The sequence below is a fragment of the Caretta caretta genome, chromosome 14 (genome assembly GCF_965140235.1).
Source record: "Caretta caretta isolate rCarCar2 chromosome 14, rCarCar1.hap1, whole genome shotgun sequence".
In the NCBI taxonomy this organism is placed as follows: Eukaryota; Metazoa; Chordata; order Testudines; family Cheloniidae; genus Caretta; species Caretta caretta.
In genome coordinates, this window is record NC_134219.1 from 41,110,057 (window position 1) to 41,130,051 (window position 19,995).

General features: G+C 54.2%; 2 protein-coding genes across 4 annotated transcripts in view; both read left to right on the forward strand.

Annotated features, from left to right (window-relative positions):
* LOC125621599 (butyrophilin subfamily 1 member A1) overlaps nucleotides 1–19,995 on the forward strand; it is a 655,591-nt gene that overhangs the window by 211,010 nt on the left and 424,586 nt on the right. The gene's annotated exons all lie outside the window — the stretch shown is intronic.
* LOC142069246 (E3 ubiquitin-protein ligase TRIM39-like) overlaps nucleotides 4,337–19,995 on the forward strand; it is a 41,378-nt gene continuing 25,719 nt past the window's right edge. Inside the window, exons 1-5 of the mRNA XM_075119833.1 lie at nucleotides 4,337–4,807; nucleotides 15,714–15,809; nucleotides 18,906–19,136; nucleotides 19,630–19,652; nucleotides 19,752–19,855. Coding sequence (XP_074975934.1) covers nucleotides 4,388–4,807; nucleotides 15,714–15,809; nucleotides 18,906–19,136; nucleotides 19,630–19,652; nucleotides 19,752–19,855 — 874 coding nt within the window. The 5' untranslated portion in view covers nucleotides 4,337–4,387. The remainder of the gene's footprint in view (nucleotides 4,808–15,713; nucleotides 15,810–18,905; nucleotides 19,137–19,629; nucleotides 19,653–19,751; nucleotides 19,856–19,995) is intronic.

Sequence of the window (19,995 nt, forward strand, 5' to 3'; positions counted from 1 at the left end):
AAGGGTGTATGATCATTGCAGAGCCCTAGAGGGCAGGTGTGTGCAGGGGTCTGGACACAGAGAATGGCCAACACCCTGTTTCCTGGCAACTGATGGCCTGGGCCCTTCCCCCCCTGCAAGGTGAGAGCTGAAGGGTTGGAGAACAAAGGAATCAGGTGACCACCTGGCCCGGGAAAGGAACAAAGCCCAGAGGAGGAGGGGCTGGAGGGGGTTTTCAGTTTGGGGCTGGCTGGGACATGGAGTGAAGTGCAGACGTGGTTGTCTGGCTCACTGCCCCCCAAAATGGACCCAGCTGAGGGGTCCCGTTCTCTGCACCTGCAAGCTCTGTTTTAGACCATGTTCCTGTCGTCTAATAAACCTTCTGTTTTACTGGCTGGCTGAGAGTCACGTCTGACTGCGAAGTTGGGGTGCAGGACCCTCTGGCTTCCCCAGGAGCCCCGCCTGAGCGGACTCGCTGTGGGAAGCGCACGGAGGGGCAGAGGATGCTGAATGCTCCGAGGTCAGACCCAGGAAGGTGGAAGCTCCCCAGAGTCCTGACTGGCTTCATGGGGAGCAGTTCCAGAGCATCGCCCAGGGACTCCGTGACAGTTGTCTAGACCGGTGATCTGCTAGGTCACTCCAATCCTTGAGTCTGGGAGCCAGCCTTACCCTGCTCTGCTGTGGGAACCCCCACTCCTGGGCTGTTCACACACAGCCTCTAGCATGTAAGCTGCTCCCAGCTACATGAGTGAGCACTTTTGGCCAGCCGCTGCTTGCATTTTGCAATCAAAGGACACTAGCCAATATCTCCGGTCCCAGACACAACCCTAGGAACCTCCGTCTTGCAGTGTCCAGTTACGCCTGCTGGACACTGCAAGCTTATATGAGTTTGTCAATTTAACAAAGAAATTGATATGTACCAGGCTTGTTATCCCAAGGGGAGGCTCTGACATGCTTCAAACCAAACGCACTGCTTCAGGTAGAATAAACAAACAAATTTATTAACTGCAAAAGATAGATTTTAAGTGATTATAAGTCAAAGCACAAGAAGTCAGATTTGGTCAAATGAAAGAAAAGCAAAACACATTCTAAGCTGATCTTAACACTTTCAGTTCCCTTACAAACTAAGATACGCCTCACCACAGCTGGCTGGCTGCCCTTCAACCAGGCTCTCCCCTTTGATCAGTGCTTCAGTCACTTGGTGGTGGTGTCTGTAGATGTAGGTGGAAAAGAAAGAGCATGGCAAAGGTCTCTCCCTTTTATCGTGTTCTTTCTTCCCTCTTGGCTTCCCCCCCTCCCCCGCTTCAGAGTCAGGTGAGCATTACCTCACTGTAGTCCCAAACTGACCAAGGGAAGGGGGGTGACTCACTTGAGAGTCCAATAGATCCTTTGTTGCTGCCTAGGCCAGTGTCCTTTGTTCCTGTGAAGCTGGGCTGGGTTTGTCCCATACATACCCTGATGAGGTGTGTACTGCCCCTCTGCTCCTGGAGAGTTTTGCCTGAGCTTCTTTTAAGCCATGAGGACACATTTTCAGCCTCATAACTATATACCTGAAATTACAACCTATAACATTACTATAACAACAATGCTCAGTGCATCATGAGCCTTCCAAAGACACCCAAGATGACAAACTTTGCATTGGATACCACACAATCATATTATAAGGATGAACATGGGGGTGCAGGGTGTTCCCCTAAGGTACAGAGTGTCACAACATGACGAGTGGCAGTGGAGTTATTCCTTAAGGTACAAAGGCAAGAGGAGTGCAACATTCATCTTCCCATGTGTAGTAGCTACGACACGTGATTCCTTGTGGCATTCATGGAGGTGCTGACCACAGTGGAACACCGCTTTTGGGCTCAGAAAACAAGCACTGAGTGGTGGGATCACATCATCATGCACGTCTGGGATGACGAGCAGTGGCTGCAAAACTTTCAGATGAGGAAAGCCACATTCGTGGGACCGTGTGATGAGTTTGCCCCAGCCTTGCAGCCCAAAGACATGAGAATGAGAGCTGCCCTGTTGTTGGAGAAGCACATGGTGATTGCACTGTGGAAGCTAGCTACTCCAGACTGCTACTGATCGGCCGCTTACCAGTGCGGAGTGGGAAAGTTGACCATTGGACTCTGAAAGGCTGTGACTCTGGGCAACATGCGTGACATCGTGGATGGCTTTGCACAAATGGGCTTCCCTAACGACCACTTCACTCAGCCACTGCCTCTTCCTCCTCCTCCTCCTCCTCCTCAGACCAACCACAACAGCACCTTCTGCCTCAGCACCGCAGCCCCAATCCTAGCCAAGTGCCGAGGGGAGGCCAGAGGGCAGGGGGCTGGAGAGTGAGCCCAGCCCACACTCATCCTGCAGTGCTGTGTCCTGTCCCATGGGGCTGTGCCTGGCTCCCCATTGCAGGCTGAGTGAGGGGCAGGCTCACTCTATAGCCCCTCCCCCCATTGTCCCTTTCCACCAGGCTGGGTTTAGGGTCACAGTGCAGAGGTGGAAGGTGTTGCTGCAAGTGATCAGAGCCCCAGGTCACAACACCCACAGCAGGGAGCCAAGCCCAGCCCTGTGGGACAGAAGACATCACTGCAGGGTTTTTGCGGGCGTCAGTGCGCCCATGAACCCCTGATCAAACCACCCTGGTATGAACTTCTCGTCATGTCTGTGCTCCTCCCATGTCTCATTCTTTACAACCCACTAGATGGGCTCTCTGGCCTGTGAGCCAGACATCAGCAACGACTTGCTGTTAATGGTCAGGATGCTCTTAGCAGGTAGCTGAAGAGATGTGCAGCTTTCCAAGTCATAGCAGACACTGTAAATTCCTCCAACGAAGCCGAAGAGCTCTGGGATCTGCGTGCCCCCAGGAGCGGGTCATGGGGTCCCAGAGGGGAACGTCCCCAAGGCATTTCCTTCCCATGCCCCCCTGAGGTGTGCAGCTCTGAGCATGCTGAGATCCATGGCTACAGCTGCATAAACTACGAGGGGCAGGGGTCAAAGATAAAACCCGAATCCTCCTGACAATGTGTGTCCCCAGACTGTGCCATCAAAATGGAGAGGCTCAGGCTGTACCTTCAAAATGAGATCAACTGTAGCTTGTCAGAGTAAGCCAAAAAGTCTGGACACCAATGGCTTCTGGGAAAACAATGCAGCAGAAACCAAGGTGCAGCACCTGGACCTTTCTAGCAGTTGGCCCCAAGCCCCCAGGTTGCCTATATAGGGCTTGATCTTGCTTCTATCGGAGTCAATGTCAACACTCCCATGGAGCCCACAGAGAAATAAAGCTACTGTGACTACACTAAAAATCCTGCCTCTGATGCTCCAACCTGAGCTGTCGCCTCTTGAGGCTGTTGATCTGGCTGTTCAGGCACCTTAATTCTGGCACTTCACAGTGTTTACATGCTTGACTTCGCCACCGGAACTTTTTTTTAATGTCGTTCTCTGCATGGAATTGAATCTCAGCTGTGCCATCACGCAGTGCCAGCCTGCGCTGTACGGCCTGCCTGCAGAGTGCCCTCACTCGGGCAAGGCAGAGCTCAGGGGCTGTAGCTTAGGCTACACTTGCAACTGAACGACAAAAGTTTTGCTGTGGCAAGTGCAAGTGTAAACGGCGCTTTGTCGACACAGCCTTGTCGCAAACAGCTGCGTAGTGTAGACATAACCTAAATGGTCTTCGGTTTCCACTGTCTAAAGGACAGGAGAATTTGGCCAAAGGTTGCCACACAAAGCAAAGTGAGGTTCAAAATGACAGGGGCTTTGAATCCTTAGTGTCCTGTAGCATTTATATTTACAGAAATTTCCAAAGCATCCATAACCCTAACTTTCTACCTGAGCTTTGTGACACCCCCTTCTCTCCTGAGGGAGCCGAAAAATCCCTCAGTGCACTTGTAACCCTCTGGTGAGTGTGTGTCATTCACACCCCCCTTGATGGCTGACCCACAGGGTTTATGGGTTTTTACAGCTCTGAACTTCACAAACTGACTCTTTAGCTCCAGTTGTAGAGACTTGTGCTAAGCGCTGTCGGTCCCCACTTCAATCCCCAGTGAGTGTTGGGATGGGTGAAGCAGTTCCTGCCTGTGGGGCAGAGGATATGCTCTCCCTTCCAGCCTATGTGACAAGCAATACACTTCAGATTGGTTCATATTCTTCCCCCTCTCTTCATTGCCCCCCGTTCTCCCATCCCTTCTCCCCACCTCCATCCATTCCTTCTCTCCTGCCCTCTCCCTGTCCTTCCCCCTCTTTTACTCTCCTTCAGTTTCACTTTCCTGTTTTCTCCCCCTCCTGGCTCCTCCTTTTTCTTCTTCTCCTTCTGTGGCTGGGACTAGCAGATACTTTCAGGTGGCCCCTCCCAGTGTCAGCACAAGCCCACACTGCACAGCCAAGGGCAGAGAGAACAGATGCTCACCCAGCTGCCATGGCCGCTGCAGCTACAGCAGGGGAAATACAAGATGAAGCTATTTGCTCCATCTGCCTGGAATATCTGACGGAGCCGGTGACTATCGCGTGTGGGCATAACTTCTGCCGAGCCCACCTCACCCAGTACAGTGAGGAGAAGGGAACGGGGACACCCCTGACCTGTCCCCAGTGCAGAGCCCAGTTCCAAAAAGGGGAGTTCAAGCCCAACGCCCAGCTGAACAACATCATACAAAGGATCAAACAACTGGGGTTAAAACCAGGAAAAGGGCAAAAGGAGGATCTGTGTGAGAGACACGAGGAACGTCTCAAACTCTTCTGTGAGGAGGATGGAGAAACTATTTGCTGGGTGTGTGAGAAATCCCGACACCACAAGTCTCACACTGTGGTTCCCATTGAGGAGGCTGCCCAAGAGTACAAGGTAGGAAATGCTGTTGACTTTGCTTAATTAAACCCCTTAAGGACACCAGGTTTATCCCCCATCAATACAAGGACAAACATTCACCCCTGGCTGCCTAAGGTTAGGCACCTAAAGGAAAGGGGCCTGGTTTTCAGAGGGGATGAGCACTGGGGGTTGTAGATAATGAGAAAAGGTCCGAACTTTTTTTGCTCCAACACTGCAAGTTCCAACATGTAATAGAGAGAACAGGGCTGACGGCTCTTTATGCACCTGCAACCCGTCTGCCAGGTGGAGTGGGCAGCAAGAACATAAGACCATAAGAACAGCCATCCCCTGTCGGAGCAAAGGTGCATCTAGCCCAGTATCCTGTCTTCTGACAGTGGCCAATGCCAGGTGCCCCAGAGGGAGTGAACAGAACAGGTGATCATCAAGTGATCCATCCCCTGTCGCCCATTCCCAGGTTCTGGGAACAGCTGATCCGTGGCAGGTGGGAGGCGCTGGGAGGACGGGGCAGGAGCTGATCTCAGGGTCTCCAGCAGGCAGGAGACATTAGGGGGCAGGGGAAGAGCTGATCGGTGGGGCTGCCAGTAGGTGCTGAGCACCCACTATTTTTATTCCATGGTTGCTCCAGCCCGGGAGCACCCACAGAGTTGGTGCCGATGGTAGAAAAGAAACTTTAAATGAGAGGAGGGAAGTCACCGGCATTAATTAAGGAAAATGCCACACGCAGGATTCATAAACATAAAACCGTGAGCAAAACACCCCCTCCAGTGTACGTTGGTCAGTGTCTTCTGCCTCATGTTCTGGAGTTCTACAACCAAAAGTTCCTTTGCTGTGCCCCTCTCTGCTCCCTCACCCCACCCCACTCACAGTGGCTGTCCTAAGTCAGTGAAGACTCAGAGTTCAGAGATGCATCTGTGTGAGCTCACCTCCCACCCTGGTTTGGGGGGGGGAGGACGAAGATGGTACCTTGCTTGCTCCAGTGTCCAAGCCAGGGCCGTCCTTAGGCATACGCAGCTGCGTAGGGCACCATGAAATTTGGGGCACCAAATTGCCCCAAATTTAATGGTGCCCTAGGCAGCTGCATGCTGCATACTTGGCAGCACCAGCCCCGGCAACCAGCCCTATCCCTCAGCCAGCCCCCCGCGGGCTGTGCCCACTGCAAGGGGCAGGGCCTTTCCTACAGGGGTGTGGGGCTCCGGACACTCCCTCCACCCTGCCTCTTACCCTTCCCCCCTGCTCTGCCCCCGGCCCGCCCCCATTCCACCTCTTCCCCCAGCAACCCCGCACTCACCAGCAGTGGCAGGAAGTGGAGCAGCTGGGCCCCAGCCCGATCGACTCCGCCAGATCCCAGCCACGGCGCTCCGCTTCCCGCCGCCGGTAAGAGCGGGAGGTGATCCTTTCCCCAACCCGAGCGATATGGCTAGGGCCGGGGCAAGGGAAGCGGGGTGGGCTCCTCCCGGCCCCCCGCTAATCCCCAGGGCCACTCTGAGCCTGTGTGGCCCCCCACAACTCCTGCCATCCATACCCTGGGGGGGGTGGCCTGGGGCCCCACACAGCACCCCCCCACGGGGGGGGCTGCGTAGGGCACCCAAATGGCTAGAGAAGGCCCTGGTCCAAGTACTTGCTCTAGTGTCACCACCCTACCGCACACCCCACTGTCCCACTCCACCGGCCACCCAGCCAGCCATCACCTGCTTCTCTGCTATAACCTCTGCAGATCAGGGCCTGTTTACACTTGCAATTTAAAGCAGAAAAAGTCCCCTTTTGCTCAAAACCCTAGTCTCTTGAGGTTCTACGCTGCTCTTAGTGATTTTCAACTCTTAGTGGGGGAACGTCCTTGCTGAAGCAGGCTGGGCAGAAACGCTGTCCCACATCAAGTGATTTCAGCTCTAGTGATCACTTAACAAAACAAAAGACTCCGAATGGAGCCTTAATTAGTTCTGTCTTTGAACAGTGGAGAGGAGCAAGTTAAACCATGCCTAGGACACTTGGGTAAAGTCCACACTGCCCAGCAAGCACATCTGTCCCCACTTCCTCTTAAACTTCACAGGGGTCTGGCATCCAAGCCCCCTGCTTAATGAGATCAGTTCAGTGGAGGGTGACCCCCTCAATCAGGACAGGCTAAGCCAGGGGTGGCCAACCTGAGCCTGAGAAGAAGCCAGAATTTACCAATGCACATTGCCAAAGAGCCACAGGAATATGTCAGCAGCCCCCGATCAGCTCCCCCGTCCCGCTCCTGCGCCTCCCACCCACCAGCAGCCCTGCCGGTCAGAGCCTCCCCCTCCTCCTGGCACCTCCCGATCAGCTGTTCTGTGGCGTGCAGGAGGGTCTGGGGGGGAGGAGTGAGGGCACGGCGGGCTCAGGGGAAGGGGCAGAAAGGGGTGAAGTGGGGGCAGGGCCCATGGCAGAGCCAGGGGTTGAGCAGTGAGCACCCCCCGGCACCTTGGAAGGCTGGTGTCTGCAGTTCCAGCCCCGGAGTCGGTGCCTATACAAGGAACCGCATCTTAACTTCTAAAGATCTGCATGTGGCTCCGGAGCCACAGGTTGGCCACCCCTGGGCTAAAGCTACTCCGCTGCCCTTTCCTCATACAGTAAAGAGAACCCTATTTCATTACCCCCACATTCCATACTGAAGTGATCTGTAATCCAGCACCAGCCACAGTTGATCACTTTGGCAACACGGCCCTGCTGCTGGATACCTAGGCAGAGTCGGTGTGTTCATGTAAATACAGTCTGCACCTGAAGCCTTTTCCCCTCCCCAGCCAGCTGTCAGGGGAGAGCTCATTCAGACCCTGCTTGCACATGAAACAATCTGGACCCTGACTCATCCCTGCATGTCAGTGGCACAGAAAGCCACAGCTGGTACCTGTGTCCTGCTCTTCTTTCTTTCTTTCTTTCTTTCTTTCTTTCCCCATGTCCTGTTCTTCTCTCCTCCTTCAGCTCTTCCCCATCCAGCAGCCCTTCTCCACTCATATTGACTCCTGCAGCCATTAGCCCAGATAACATTAGTAGGATGACGGGGGGTCTTACAGCTTAGGTACACCAGGATGTACACACCAGGGTATTACAATTGTCTGACAAAGTTGGGGCCACCTGTGTCCTGACACGGTTGGGTTTTGACAGCGTGGGTGGACAACACGGTTCTGGAACCACATTAAAGAAACATGTTATTGCTCCCAACCCATCTGGGGCTGTGTCTTGGCTGGAGAGTGGGAGGCCGGGGATGAGACGCTGCTGAGGTTCCCTGCCCGCACCCCAGGAGAGAGGGGAGGACATGGGCTGATGTTAGGGCCCTGCCCAGGGTTGCAGAAGGAAGGGAGGGAAATGGCCTGAATTCCCTCCCGACAGGGACCAGACTCACTGACACACTCAGTTTGGCCTGAACTGTCCCAAATTTCTGCTCCAAGTCCCTTCTTCATTGAGCTGCTTCTCTGCCCAGGAACTCGCAGGCCACGTCGACACTGCAGGGGTTTCAGCAGCACAGCTACAGCCCGGCAGCAAAGAAGCCAGAGCGACCGAAGTGTCACGTTAAGATCAGGCCCAAGCCTCTGTGCTCACTGACAGGGCTCAGAGACAGCCGGGAAGTGCTGGCACTTCTCCCGTGAAGCACCTGCCTTGTTCTCCGGGATCTCAACTTTCACTTTGCTTTAAACTGAGGGTATGTCTACACTACGAAATTAGGTCGAATTTATAGAAGTCGGTTTTTTAGAAATCGGTTTTATATATTCGAGTGTGTGTGTCCCCACAGAAAATGCTCTAAGTGCATTAAGTGCATTAACTCGGCGGAGCGCTTCCACAGTACCGAGGCAAGCGTCGACTTCCGGAGCGTTGCACTGTGGGTAGCTATCCCACAGTTCCCGCAGTCTCCGCTGCCCATTGGAATTCTGGGTTGAGATCCCAATGCCTGATGGGGCTAAAACATTGTCGCGGGTGGTTCTGGGTGCATATCGTCAGGCCCCCATTCCCTCCCTCCCCCCGTGAAAGCAAGGGCAGACAATCATTTCGTGCCTTTTTTCATGAGTTACCTGTGCAGACGCCATACCACGGCAAGCATGGAGCCCGCTCAGGTAACCGTCACCCTATGTCTCCTGGGTGCTGGCAGACGCGGTACGGCTTTGCTACACAGTAGCAGCAACCCCTTGCCTTGTGGCAGCAGACGGTACAGTACGACTGGTAGCCGTCATCGTCATGTCTGAGGTGCTCCTGGTCGCCTCTGTGAGGTCGATCAGGAGCGCCTGGGCAGACATGGGCGCAGGGACTAAATTTGGAGTGACTTGAGCAGGTCATTCTCTTTAGTCCTGCAGTCAGTCCTATTGAACCGTCTTATGGTGAGCGGGCAGGCGATACGGACTGCTAGCAGTCGTACTGTGCCATCTTCTGCCGAGCAGCCATGAGATGTGGATGGCATGCAGTCCTTCTGCACCGTCTGCTGCCAGCCAAAGATGTAAAAGATAGATGGAGTGGATCAAAACAAGAAATAGACCAGATTTGTTTTGTACTCATTTGCTTCCCCCCCTCCCCTGTCTAGGGAACTCATTCTTCTAGATCACACTGCAGTCACTTACAGAGAAGGTGCAGCGAGGTAAATCTAGCCATGTATCAATCAGAGGCCAGGCTAACCTTCTTGTTCCAATAAGGACAATAACTTAGGTGCACCATTTCTTATTGGAACCCTCCGTGAAGTCCTGCCTGAAATACTCCTTGATGTAAAGCCACCCCCTTTGTTGATTTTAGCTCCCTGAAGCCAACCCTGTAAGCGCCCCTCCCAGCATCAGAGCAATGGCAAACAATCGGGCATCAGAGAGTGCTGTCCAGAGCACTCACAATGGAGCACTCTGATGGGGCTAAAACATTGTCGCGGGTGGTTCTGGGTACGTGTCGTCAGGCCCCCGTTCCCTCCCTCCCTCCGTGAAAGCAAGGGCAGACAATCATTTCGCGCCTTTTTTCATGAGTTACCTGTGCAGACGCCATACCACGGCAAGCATGGAGCCCGCTCAGGTAACCGTCACCCTATGTCTCCTGGGTGCTGGCAGACGCGGTACGGCTTTGCTGCACAGTAGCAGCAACCCATTGCCTTCTGGCAGCAGACGGTGCAATACGACTGGTAGTCGTCCTCGTCGTGTCCGAGGTGCTCCTAGCCACGTCGGCTGGGAGCGCCTGGGCAGACATGGGCGCAGGGACTAAATTTGGAGTGACTTGACCAGGTCATTCTCTTTAGTCCTGCAGTCCTATTGAACCGTCTTATAGTGCGCGGACAGGCGATACGGACTGCTAGCAGTCGTACTGTACCATCTTCTGCCAGGCAGGCAAGAGATGAGGATTGCTAGCAGTCGTATTGTACCATCTTATGCCAGGCAGGCAGGAGATGAAGATGGCTAGCAGTCGTACTGTACCATCTTCTGCCGAGCAGCCATGAGATGTGGATGGCATGCAGTCCTTCTGCACCGTCTGCTGCCAGCCAAAGATGTAAAAGATAGATGGAGTGGGTCAGAACAAGAAATAGACCAGATTTGTTTTGTACTCATTTGCCTCCTCCCCTGTCTAGATCACACTGCACTCACTCACAGAGAAGGTGCAGCGAGGTAAATCTAGCCATGTATCAATCAGAGGCCAGGCTAACCTTCTTGTTCCAATAAGGACAATAACTTAGGTGCACCATTTCTTATTGGAACCCTCCGTGCAGTCCTGCCTGAAATACTCCTTGATGTACAGGCACACCCTTTGTTGATTTTAGCTCCCTGAAGCCAACCCTGTAAGCCGTGTCGTCAGTCGCCCCTCCCTCCGTCAGAGCAATGGCAGACAATCGTTCCGCGCCTTTTTTCTGTGCGGACGCCATACCAAGGCAAGCATGGAGGCCGCTGAGCTCATTTTGGCAATTAGGAGCACATTAACCACCACACGCATTATCCAGCAGTATATGCAGCACCAGAACATGGCAACGCGATACCGGGCGAGGAGGCGACGTCAGCGCGGTCCCGTGAGTGATCAGGACATGGACACAGATTTCTCTGAAAGCATGGGCCCTGACAATGCATGCATCATGGTGCTAATGGGGCAGGTTCATGCTGTGGAACGCCGATTCTGGGCTCGGGAAACAAGCACAGACTGGTGGGACCGCATAGTGTTGCAGGTCTGGGACGATTCCCAGTGGCTGCGAAACTTTCGCATGCGTAAGGGCACTTTCATGGAACTTTGTGACTTGCTTTCCCCTGCCCTGAAGTGCATGAATACCAAGATGAGAGCAGCCCTCACAGTTGAGAAGCGAGTGGCGATAGCCCTGTGGAAGCTTGCAACGCCAGACAGCTACCGGTCAGTTGGGAATCAATTTGGAGTGGGCAAATCTACTGTGGGGGCTGCTGTGATGCAAGTAGCCCACGCAATCAAAGATCTGCTGATATCAAGGGTAGTGACCCTGGGAAATGTGCAGGTCATAGTGGATGGCTTTGCTGCAATGGGATTCCCTAACTGTGGTGGGGCTATAGACGGAACCCATATCCCTATCTTGGCACCGGAGCACCAAGCCGCCGAGTACATAAACCGCAAGGGGTACTTTTCGATAGTGCTGCAAGCTCTGGTGGATCACAAGGGACGTTTCACCAACATCAACGTGGGATGGCCGGGAAAGGTGCATGATGCTCGCATCTTCAGGAACTCTGGTCTGTTTCAAAAGCTGCAGGAAGGGACTTTATTCCCAGACCAGAAAATAACTGTTGGGGATGTTGAAATGCCTATATGTATCCTTGGGGACCCAGCCTACCCCTTAATGCCATGGCTCATGAAGCCGTACACAGGCAGCCTGGACAGTAGTCAGGAGCTGTTCAACTACAGGCTGAGCACGTGCAGAATGGTGGTAGAATGTGCATTTGGACGTTTAAAGGCGCGCTGGCGCAGTTTACTGACTTGCTTAGACCTCAGCGAAACCAATATTCCCACTGTTATTACTGCTTGCTGTGTGCTCCACAATATCTGTGAGAGTAAGGGGGAGACGTTTATGGCGGGGTGGGAGGCTGAGGCAAATCACCTAGCTGCTGGTTACGTGCAGCCAGACACCAGGGCGGTTAGAAGAGCACAGGAGGGCGCGGTACGCATCAGAGAAGCTTTGAAAAACAGTTTCATGACTGGACAGGCTACGGTGTGAAAGTTCTGTTTGTTTCTCCTTGATGAAACCCCCCCACCCCTTGGTTCACTCTACTTCCCTGTAAGCTAACCACCCTCCCCTCCTCCCTTTAATCATTGCTTGCAGAGGCAATAAAGTCATTGCTGCTTCACAGTCATGCATTCGTTATTCATTCATCACACAAATAGGGAGATGACTACCAAGGTATCCCAGGAGGGGTGGTGGAGGAGGGAAGGAAAATGCCACACAGCACTTTAAGCACAGCACTTTAAAAGTTTACAACTTTAAAATTTATTGAATGACAGCCTTCTGTTTTTTGGGCAATCCTCTGTGGTGGAGTGGCTGGTTGGCCGGAGACCCCCCACCGCGTTCTTGGGCGTCTGGGTGTGGAGGCTATGGAACTTGGGGAGGAGGGCGGTTGGTTACAGAGGGGCAGCAGTGGCAGTCTGTGCTCCAGCTGCCTTTGCTGCAGCTCAACCATACACTGGAGCATACTGGTTTGGTCCTGCAGCAGCCTCAGCATTGAATCCTGCCTCCTCTCATCACGCTGCCGCCACATTTGAGCTTCAGCCCTGTCTTCAGCCCGCCACTTACTCTCTTCAGCCCGCCACTTACTCTCTTCAGCCCTCCACCTCTCCTCCCGGTCATTTTGTGCTTTCCTGCACTCTGACATTATTTGCCTCCACGCATTCGTCTGTGCTCTGTCAGTGTGGGAGGACAGCATGAGCTCGGAGAACATTTCATCGCGAGTGCGTTTTTTTTTCTTTCTAAGCTTCACTAGCCTCTGGGAAGGAGAAGATCCTGTGATCATTGAAACACATGCAGCTGGTGGAGAGAAAAAAAAAGGGACAGCGGTATTTAAAAAGACACATTTTATAAAACAGTCGCTACACTTTTTCAGGGTAAACCTTGCTGTTAACATTACATACATAGCACATGTGCTTTCGTTACAAGGTCGCATTTTGCCTCCTCCCACCGCGTGACTACCCCCTCAACCTTCCCCCCTCCCTGTGGCTAACAGCGGGGAACATTTCTGTTTAGCCACAGGCAAACAGCCCAGCAGGAATGGGCTCCTCTGAGTGTCCCCTGAAGAAAAGCACTCTATTTCAACCAGGTGACCATGAATTATATCTCACTCTCCTGAGGATAACACAGAGAGATAAAGAACGGATTTTGGTTGAATGCCAGCAAACATACACTGCAATGCTTTGTTCTACAGTGATTCCCGAGTACGTGTTACTGGCCTGGAGTGGTAAAGTGTCCTACCATGAAGGACGCAATAAGGCTGCCCTCCCCAGAAACCTTTTGCAAAGGCTTTAGGACTACATCTAGGAGAACCGCAAATGCCAGGGCAAAGTAATCCTTTCACATGCTTGCTTTTAAACCATGTATAGCATTTTAAAAGGTACACTCACCAGAGGTCCCTTCTCCGCCTGCTGGGTCCAGGAGGCAGCCTTGGGTGGGTTCGGGGGGTACTGGCTCCAGGTCTAGGGTGAGAAACAGTTCCTGGCTGTCGGGAAAACCGGTTTCTCCGCTTGCTTGCTGTGAGCTATCTACAACCTCCTCCTCCTCATCATCTTCTTCGTCCCCAAAACCTACTTCCGTATTGCCTCCATCTCCATTGAAGGAGTCAAACAACACGGCTGGGGTAGTGGTGGCTGAACCCCTTAAAATGGCATGCAGCTCATCATAGAAGCGGCATGTTTGGGGCTCTGACCCAGAGCGGCTGTTCGCCTCTCTGGTTTTCTGGTAGGCTTGCCTCAGCTCCTTCAGTTTCACGCGGCACTGCTTCGGGTCCCTGTTATGGCCTCTGTCCTTCATGCCCTGGGAGATTTTCACAAAGGTTTTGGCATTTCGAAAACTGGAACGGAGTTCTGATAGCACGGATTCCTCTCCCCAAACAGCGATCAGATCCCGTACCTCCCGTTCGGTCCATGCTGGAGCTCTTTTGCGATTCTGGGACTCCATCATGGTCACCTGTGCTGATGAGCTCTGCATGGTCACCTGCAGCTTGCCACGCTGGCCAAACAGGAAATGAGATTCAAAAGTTCGCGGTTCTTTTCCTGTCTACCTGGCCAGTGCATCTGAGTTGAGAGTGCTGTCCAGAGCGGTCAGAATGGAGCACTCTGGGATAGCTCCCGGAGGCCAATACCATCGAATTGTGACCACAGTACCCCAAATTCGAGCCGGCAACGTCGATTTAAGCGCTAATCCACTTGTCAGGGGTGGAGTAAGGAAATCGATTTTAAGAGCCCTTTAAGTCGAAATAAAGGGCTTCACTGTGTGGACGGGTGCAGGTTTAAATCGATTTAACACTGCTAAATTCGACCTAAAGTCCTAGTGTAGACCAGGGCTGAGTCTCCAGCTGTTTTAGTTGTGAAGAAAACCTCAAAACTGTGACCCAGATGTAGGGGATGCAGAGAGCTGGGCACAGTGGCTCTGAGAGGTGTGAACGGCCCCATTGCCTCAGTGAGGGGTGAGCTCAGGGATGATCATTTAAATATCAACACTGTTAATTATTTTGTTCCCCTGTGAGAGCGGAGAGGGAGAATTGCAGCTCAGCACCATTTACTGCCAGTGACGCCGTCTTCCGGTGCCACAAGTGGGTGATGTTTGGGAGATGCCACATCTTCTTTTCCCCCCAGTAAAGGAGGACCCGGCCCAGAGAGTCCAGCAGAGCCCAGGGGTATATTCTAGTCCCAGGACGGGAGCCAGGCCCCAGGAGCCCTTGGAGCCCATCAGCAACTCCATCCTGTTCTGAACATAGCACCATCCACTGTGAACAGATCATGGTGTCTCCTTTTGGTGACTCACATGGGCGGAGCTTATTTGTGGGTGGAGCTTCAAAGAATCCAGCCACATTTCCCCTCCCTCCCCCGCTCCGCCTTCTGATCCCTGCTCATTTATGAAGCTGTTTTGCTGCATGCAAAGGCTGCTTTTCCACCTCCTGTCTCTCACTAGCCCCTGCTGGCTCCCTCCCTCCCTCCCTCCCTCACTGCTTCCCTGCAGCAGCACCCCAGGGGTGTCAGCTGAACAGCACCTCAGGAGCTCTCAGCAGCTGCCGCCTGGGCCTTTGGGCAGGGAGGAGTAGAGAAAAGAGAGTGAAATGGGGCGATCTCTGGCGAGGGGCTCTGGAGGGGACTCTAGGGCGCTGCCAGAGGTGTTGCACAGAGCGGGGCTGATGGGGCAGGAGCACGTTGCTGTGCTGTGTGAATGAATCACACGCTGTCAAAGGGGAAGAGAGCCCTGGGCTATTACAGCTCTGGAGCCGTTATAATTATGGGGGGCCCATTCCCCCAGACTGAGTGTGTTCCCTGTTCCTCACTGACCTCCAGCCACATCACAGCTTCACTCTGCACAGTTAACGGGACTGCACTGGCTCAGGTGCTCAGCTGCTGCCTGAGGGAGGCCACGTGGGAGCCTGGACAGACGAGAGCAAAGTGGGGTCTTGTTCCTGGCCTGGGTCTGGGGTACAGTGGAGCGAGGTGCTGTCCCAGCCTCTTCACTCGCACTGGCAGGAGGGATCGTTCAGAACCTTCCCAGCTGCTTCACCTCTGGCCTGTGCTCAGGGATGGGAAACTTTAGCTAAAACACAGGCTTTGAGAAGTCCTGAGTGTCTGCACGAAGCAGAGCCCCTGCTCTGAGACTGGCATCTCAGCTCCCATGAGGCCTTTGGGGCCGGCAGAGACGAGTCTGCTGCTCGCTTCCAGGGTATTTTACTGCTCCTGTATGAAATGCCAATATGGATAGTGTTGTCCATTGGACAGGCAGATTAATGGCCGTTTATCGCACACGATGCCCTTGCAGGTGAAACTCCAGGGAGCCCTGGACCCTCTGAGGAAGGAGCTGCAAGAGGCCCTGGCTCTGACGTCTAAAGAGAAAAAGAAAACTACAGAGTGGCAGGTGGGTGTCCGGGTTTATTCCTCCCTGAGCCCTTCCCCCTGCAGCATTCCCAGGAATGCCGGGGCCCATAAAGCTCCAGGATGAGGCTATGAACCTGCTCTGGTTGTTTGCTCCGTTGCACAGGCTTGGTGCCGGCCATGGGCAGCGGATGCCTCCGGCATTTGGGGAGGCCGGGCGTGAGTGCCGGAACCTCCCCGGTGCCCGGATCATTGCCCTGCCCACTGCTCCAGACCCATTTGGCCTCCTCTCCCCAAGGCCCTGACCACGCTCCCTTCCTGCTCTGCCCCATGCCCGGCCCCACTCCCTTCCAGCCCCCTCCCCAGTGGCTCCCCGTTCACTGTTGCAGCTTTCTCCTCTCCACCACCCCCTCCCGCAAGGCCCCCTCACCTGCCGCTTGCTCCTTTCTGCCCGCTCCTGCCTTAAGGGTGAGTGACAGGGGAGGGGCGGAGAGGAGCAAGTGGCGGGGTTCCCCACACAGCTGATGGGCGGCAAGCGGCGGGTGCTGCGGGGTTCGGGGGAAGAGCGGGAGCGAGGGCACAGGGCGGAGCGCAGGCAGGACTCCAAAGGCGGCAGGTCTGCAGCCTGCCTCCAAAGAGAGGGGTGCTGCATCCTGTTTGGGGAGCCTCAGCCTCCCCGGCCTATGGTACCTGCCATCCAGGGTGCTGGCAGCATCAGGCTGTGTCTCCGGTGGGGATCTCAGCGCAGCAGCAGCTCCTGTAGGCGGAGGAGGAGGGGCCGTTCCTGGCCCTTGTACAGTGGTGCAGACCCACCCCTGAGATCTCTGATGGGGCAAATTCTCCATACTGGGTGCAGTGTTTTCACTATTCCATGGATCCTGTTTCCCTCCTGCAGGTGGGGAGGGTGTGTCGGCCGCTCCAGCCATCGGTTTTCCGTGGCCTCCATGACAGCTCTGTAGCTTCTCTGCAGCCTGGAGGAAACAGATTGTTCCTTCTCTCCCTGCTCCCACAGTCCCTGCAATGAATCTGCCCAGTGCCTGGGCCAGACTCTGGAGCTGGGAGCTGGGAGCTGGGAGCTGGGAGGAGGATTTGCCCCCATGGGTGAGGTTCAGATTCGCTCAGCTGGCTGGGCTGGGGGCACGCTGGGAGCTGAGCTCTTCTGAACATCAAACCCAGTGGCGGGTGTTTAGCTCTGTGGAAAATCTGCCCCAGGGTGCATCTACATGGCCCCAGCAGCTAGCTGCAGGCTAGTCCCTGAGTGACACCCAGGGGTCTGGTTGGGTGTGAACAGCCCGTGCTGCTGCGGCTTCATAGCTACCAGTACCCGAGCTCGCTAGATCAAAGCTAACTGGGGTGTGTCTACACATGGTGCTGTCAGACCTTCACTGCAGTGTGGACACCCCCTGAGTGAGCAGAGCCAGGGGCAGGTCAGTGTAAAGCCAGGCAGCGCTCGGCCACCTCACAGCCTCTCCTGCCATCACGTGGCCACTTCATCCCAGGCACCTGCTACTGTCACTGTGACTTTACCTGTGCTTGTCTCTAGCAGGTGATGAACCCAGGGGACAAAATGTCTGTTCTGGTTCGCCTGCCTTTTCCAGTGAAATCCCTGCAGAGCGCGTGGGGGGGGGGGGTGAGGAAGACGCCAGCAGCAGGGAGGAGAGGAGAAGCAGGTGTCCCACGATTCAGATGAAAATGGCCATTTACAAGAGCTGAAATGCTCAGAGCTGGGTGCCCCTGGTTCTGCATCTGAAGCCGTGTTTAGAGCCCGGCGGAAGTGGGCTGGTTTCCAGAGGACAGAACCGCAGCAGCTCCCACTCTCCGCACTGGAAGCAGTTGGTGCTCAGTTCCTCAGACAATAGGGATTTAGATGCATAACAATTAACAGCCGTCTTGAATGTGTCCGGCAAAGTTCCCAGCCGGCGCCATGGAGGCGGCTGCACCTTGGGACAGTCACTGGGTGGTTCTGAAACCCTTGATTATCGCCCAGCGAGAGCGAGTTACGTCCCACAGCACCAGAGGTCACAGCCCAGTGATCAGTGTCACTCCGTGCAGAGTAACTGCAGCCCCAGCGACTGTGAGATGAGGCCCAGCAGGGGCGGCCAGTCACCCACTGAGAGGGGCCGTCATGGGCCTGAGCCAGGTGGGGAGTATTCCCATGAGTGGGAGCAGGGCCCAGGAGGTGCCAGGCCCCCATGAAGGATGCGCTGCCCATGTCTGATGGGGGGAGATGTTAGGGGATATCATAATACTTGCAGGACTTGAATTAGCTGCCGCGCTCCCAAGGGCGGGGTGGGGGTTGGTCTGGGGGATGGGTTGGTGGGTGTTGCAGATGGGCCCTGGGGTGCTGGAGGGCTGCGCTGGGGGCTCGGGTAAGAGGGACTTTTCCTAACATCACTGTAGCCCGAATCACGCTGGGGGGCAGGTTCACTCCAGGGTCACCCAGCACCTCTGGGCTGAGTTGCAGGGGAGCTAGAGAGGCCAGTGCAGAGCAGCCAGCCCGTCCCCTGGCCAGGGTCAGCACTGGCTCAGCATCATTCCCACGGCTCCTTTCAGAGAGCAGGTGGGGACACAGCTGGCATCAGCAACCCGCTGCTCTGTGAGCCTAGAGGGCTCCCTAAAGGCTGCAGCACGTGGGTATGGGGCACTCGGCCAGGCTGGGTGAGGCCAAAGCCAGCCCTGACAATGCCCTGGGTGCCCAACACCCATGTGAGCCCCAGGATGGCACCCAAAGGACTATTAGCATCAGCCCTAGGTCCTGAATGTTGCAGCCCTGGGAGCTGGTTGTCAAAGAAGGAGCATTGCCCACATCCCGCTGTGACGGGTCCCCGGGGTGTCTGAGTGCCCAGCACTTGGCACCCAAATCCCCCCACGGACGCCCTGTGCAGCCCCCTGTAAATCTTTACTGTCCCCTCGATTTCTCCCCACTCCACTGTGTCCATCCCGTGCCACCTGCAATAACGTACTGCGTCTTTACAAAGCACCCTAGACAACCCCGCTACGGAACTGGCCATATGAACTAAATACCCTTCCAAACTGATACTGATCTAATATCCCCTGTTTCATGAACAGAGGCCCAGTCCATGTAACTCAACATCTGGCTCACGTTTTCTCTGTGCCTTTCCTATTTTTCTATCTCAAGGGGAAAGTGAAGAATAAGAGAGAGATGATTGCAGGTGAATTTAACAAACTGCACACACTGCTGAGAGAGGAGGAGCAGCTGCTTCTGCAGAGCCTGGAGGAGGAGGAGAGGGAGACTCTGCAGAGACTACGGGAAAATGTCACCAAACTTTCCCAGCAAAGCTCCTCTCTGCAGCAGCTGATCACAGAGATAGAGGAGAAGTGTCAGCAACCGGTTGCGGAGCTGCTGAAGGTGAGATGGCATCAAAATTCTCCACCCATCCAAAATTATAACTCAGCTCCATGGGTCTGGATTCCAACAATTAGAGTCAATGTGTTCTGTGGTTTACTGACAAACAGAACATGAGGCTAAGGGCTCCATCAGTTCCCAAATATCGCAGTTCATGTTAGAGGGGAATTCTCTTCATGGAGATCCAGTGAGGCCATGGGAGATTAGATGGATGATAGAAAAATGATACTGAGCTGAACCCATCCCTGCTCTGACTTCAGAACATTGGACCCAACACAGTCGATAAACACAGATACTGATGGGTTGTGTCCCTACAAGGGAGAACCCTTTAGCTAAATTCCTGTCTCCTCTATATGTATGAAACAAGTGTTCAAAACAGTGAAGCCTGGGAGGGTTGATCTATTTTCTACAAGAAAGTTTGATGCCCAGAGTGAGACTCACTCAGTTTTATGTACATTGTGTTAATACAAGACATTGATTCTCTTTTTCCTTTCAGGATGTGACAAGCACATTGAGCAGGTGCGTTTCCTATGTTCATTGCTCTTATATTCTTGGTGGTGGTTCTGGGATGATGTGTGCACAGAGGTGCTGAGTGATAATGGGACATTTTCTTCATAGGAGTAAGAATATGAAACTCCAGGAACCAGAAGCTGTTTCTACTGACCTGAAGAACGTGTATAAAATTTCCCTTGACATGAGGGAAGCGCTGAAGAGATTTGGAGGTGAGTGGCGTCGACTGGGACATTCAGCTGTATTGTGCCTGGGATCTGGACAGAGCCTGGGACCCCAGGACACGCTTGCACCCAGCTGACAGGCTTGGAGCTGTGTGAGAGCTGGAGGCTGATGCGCTGAGTGCTGGGCA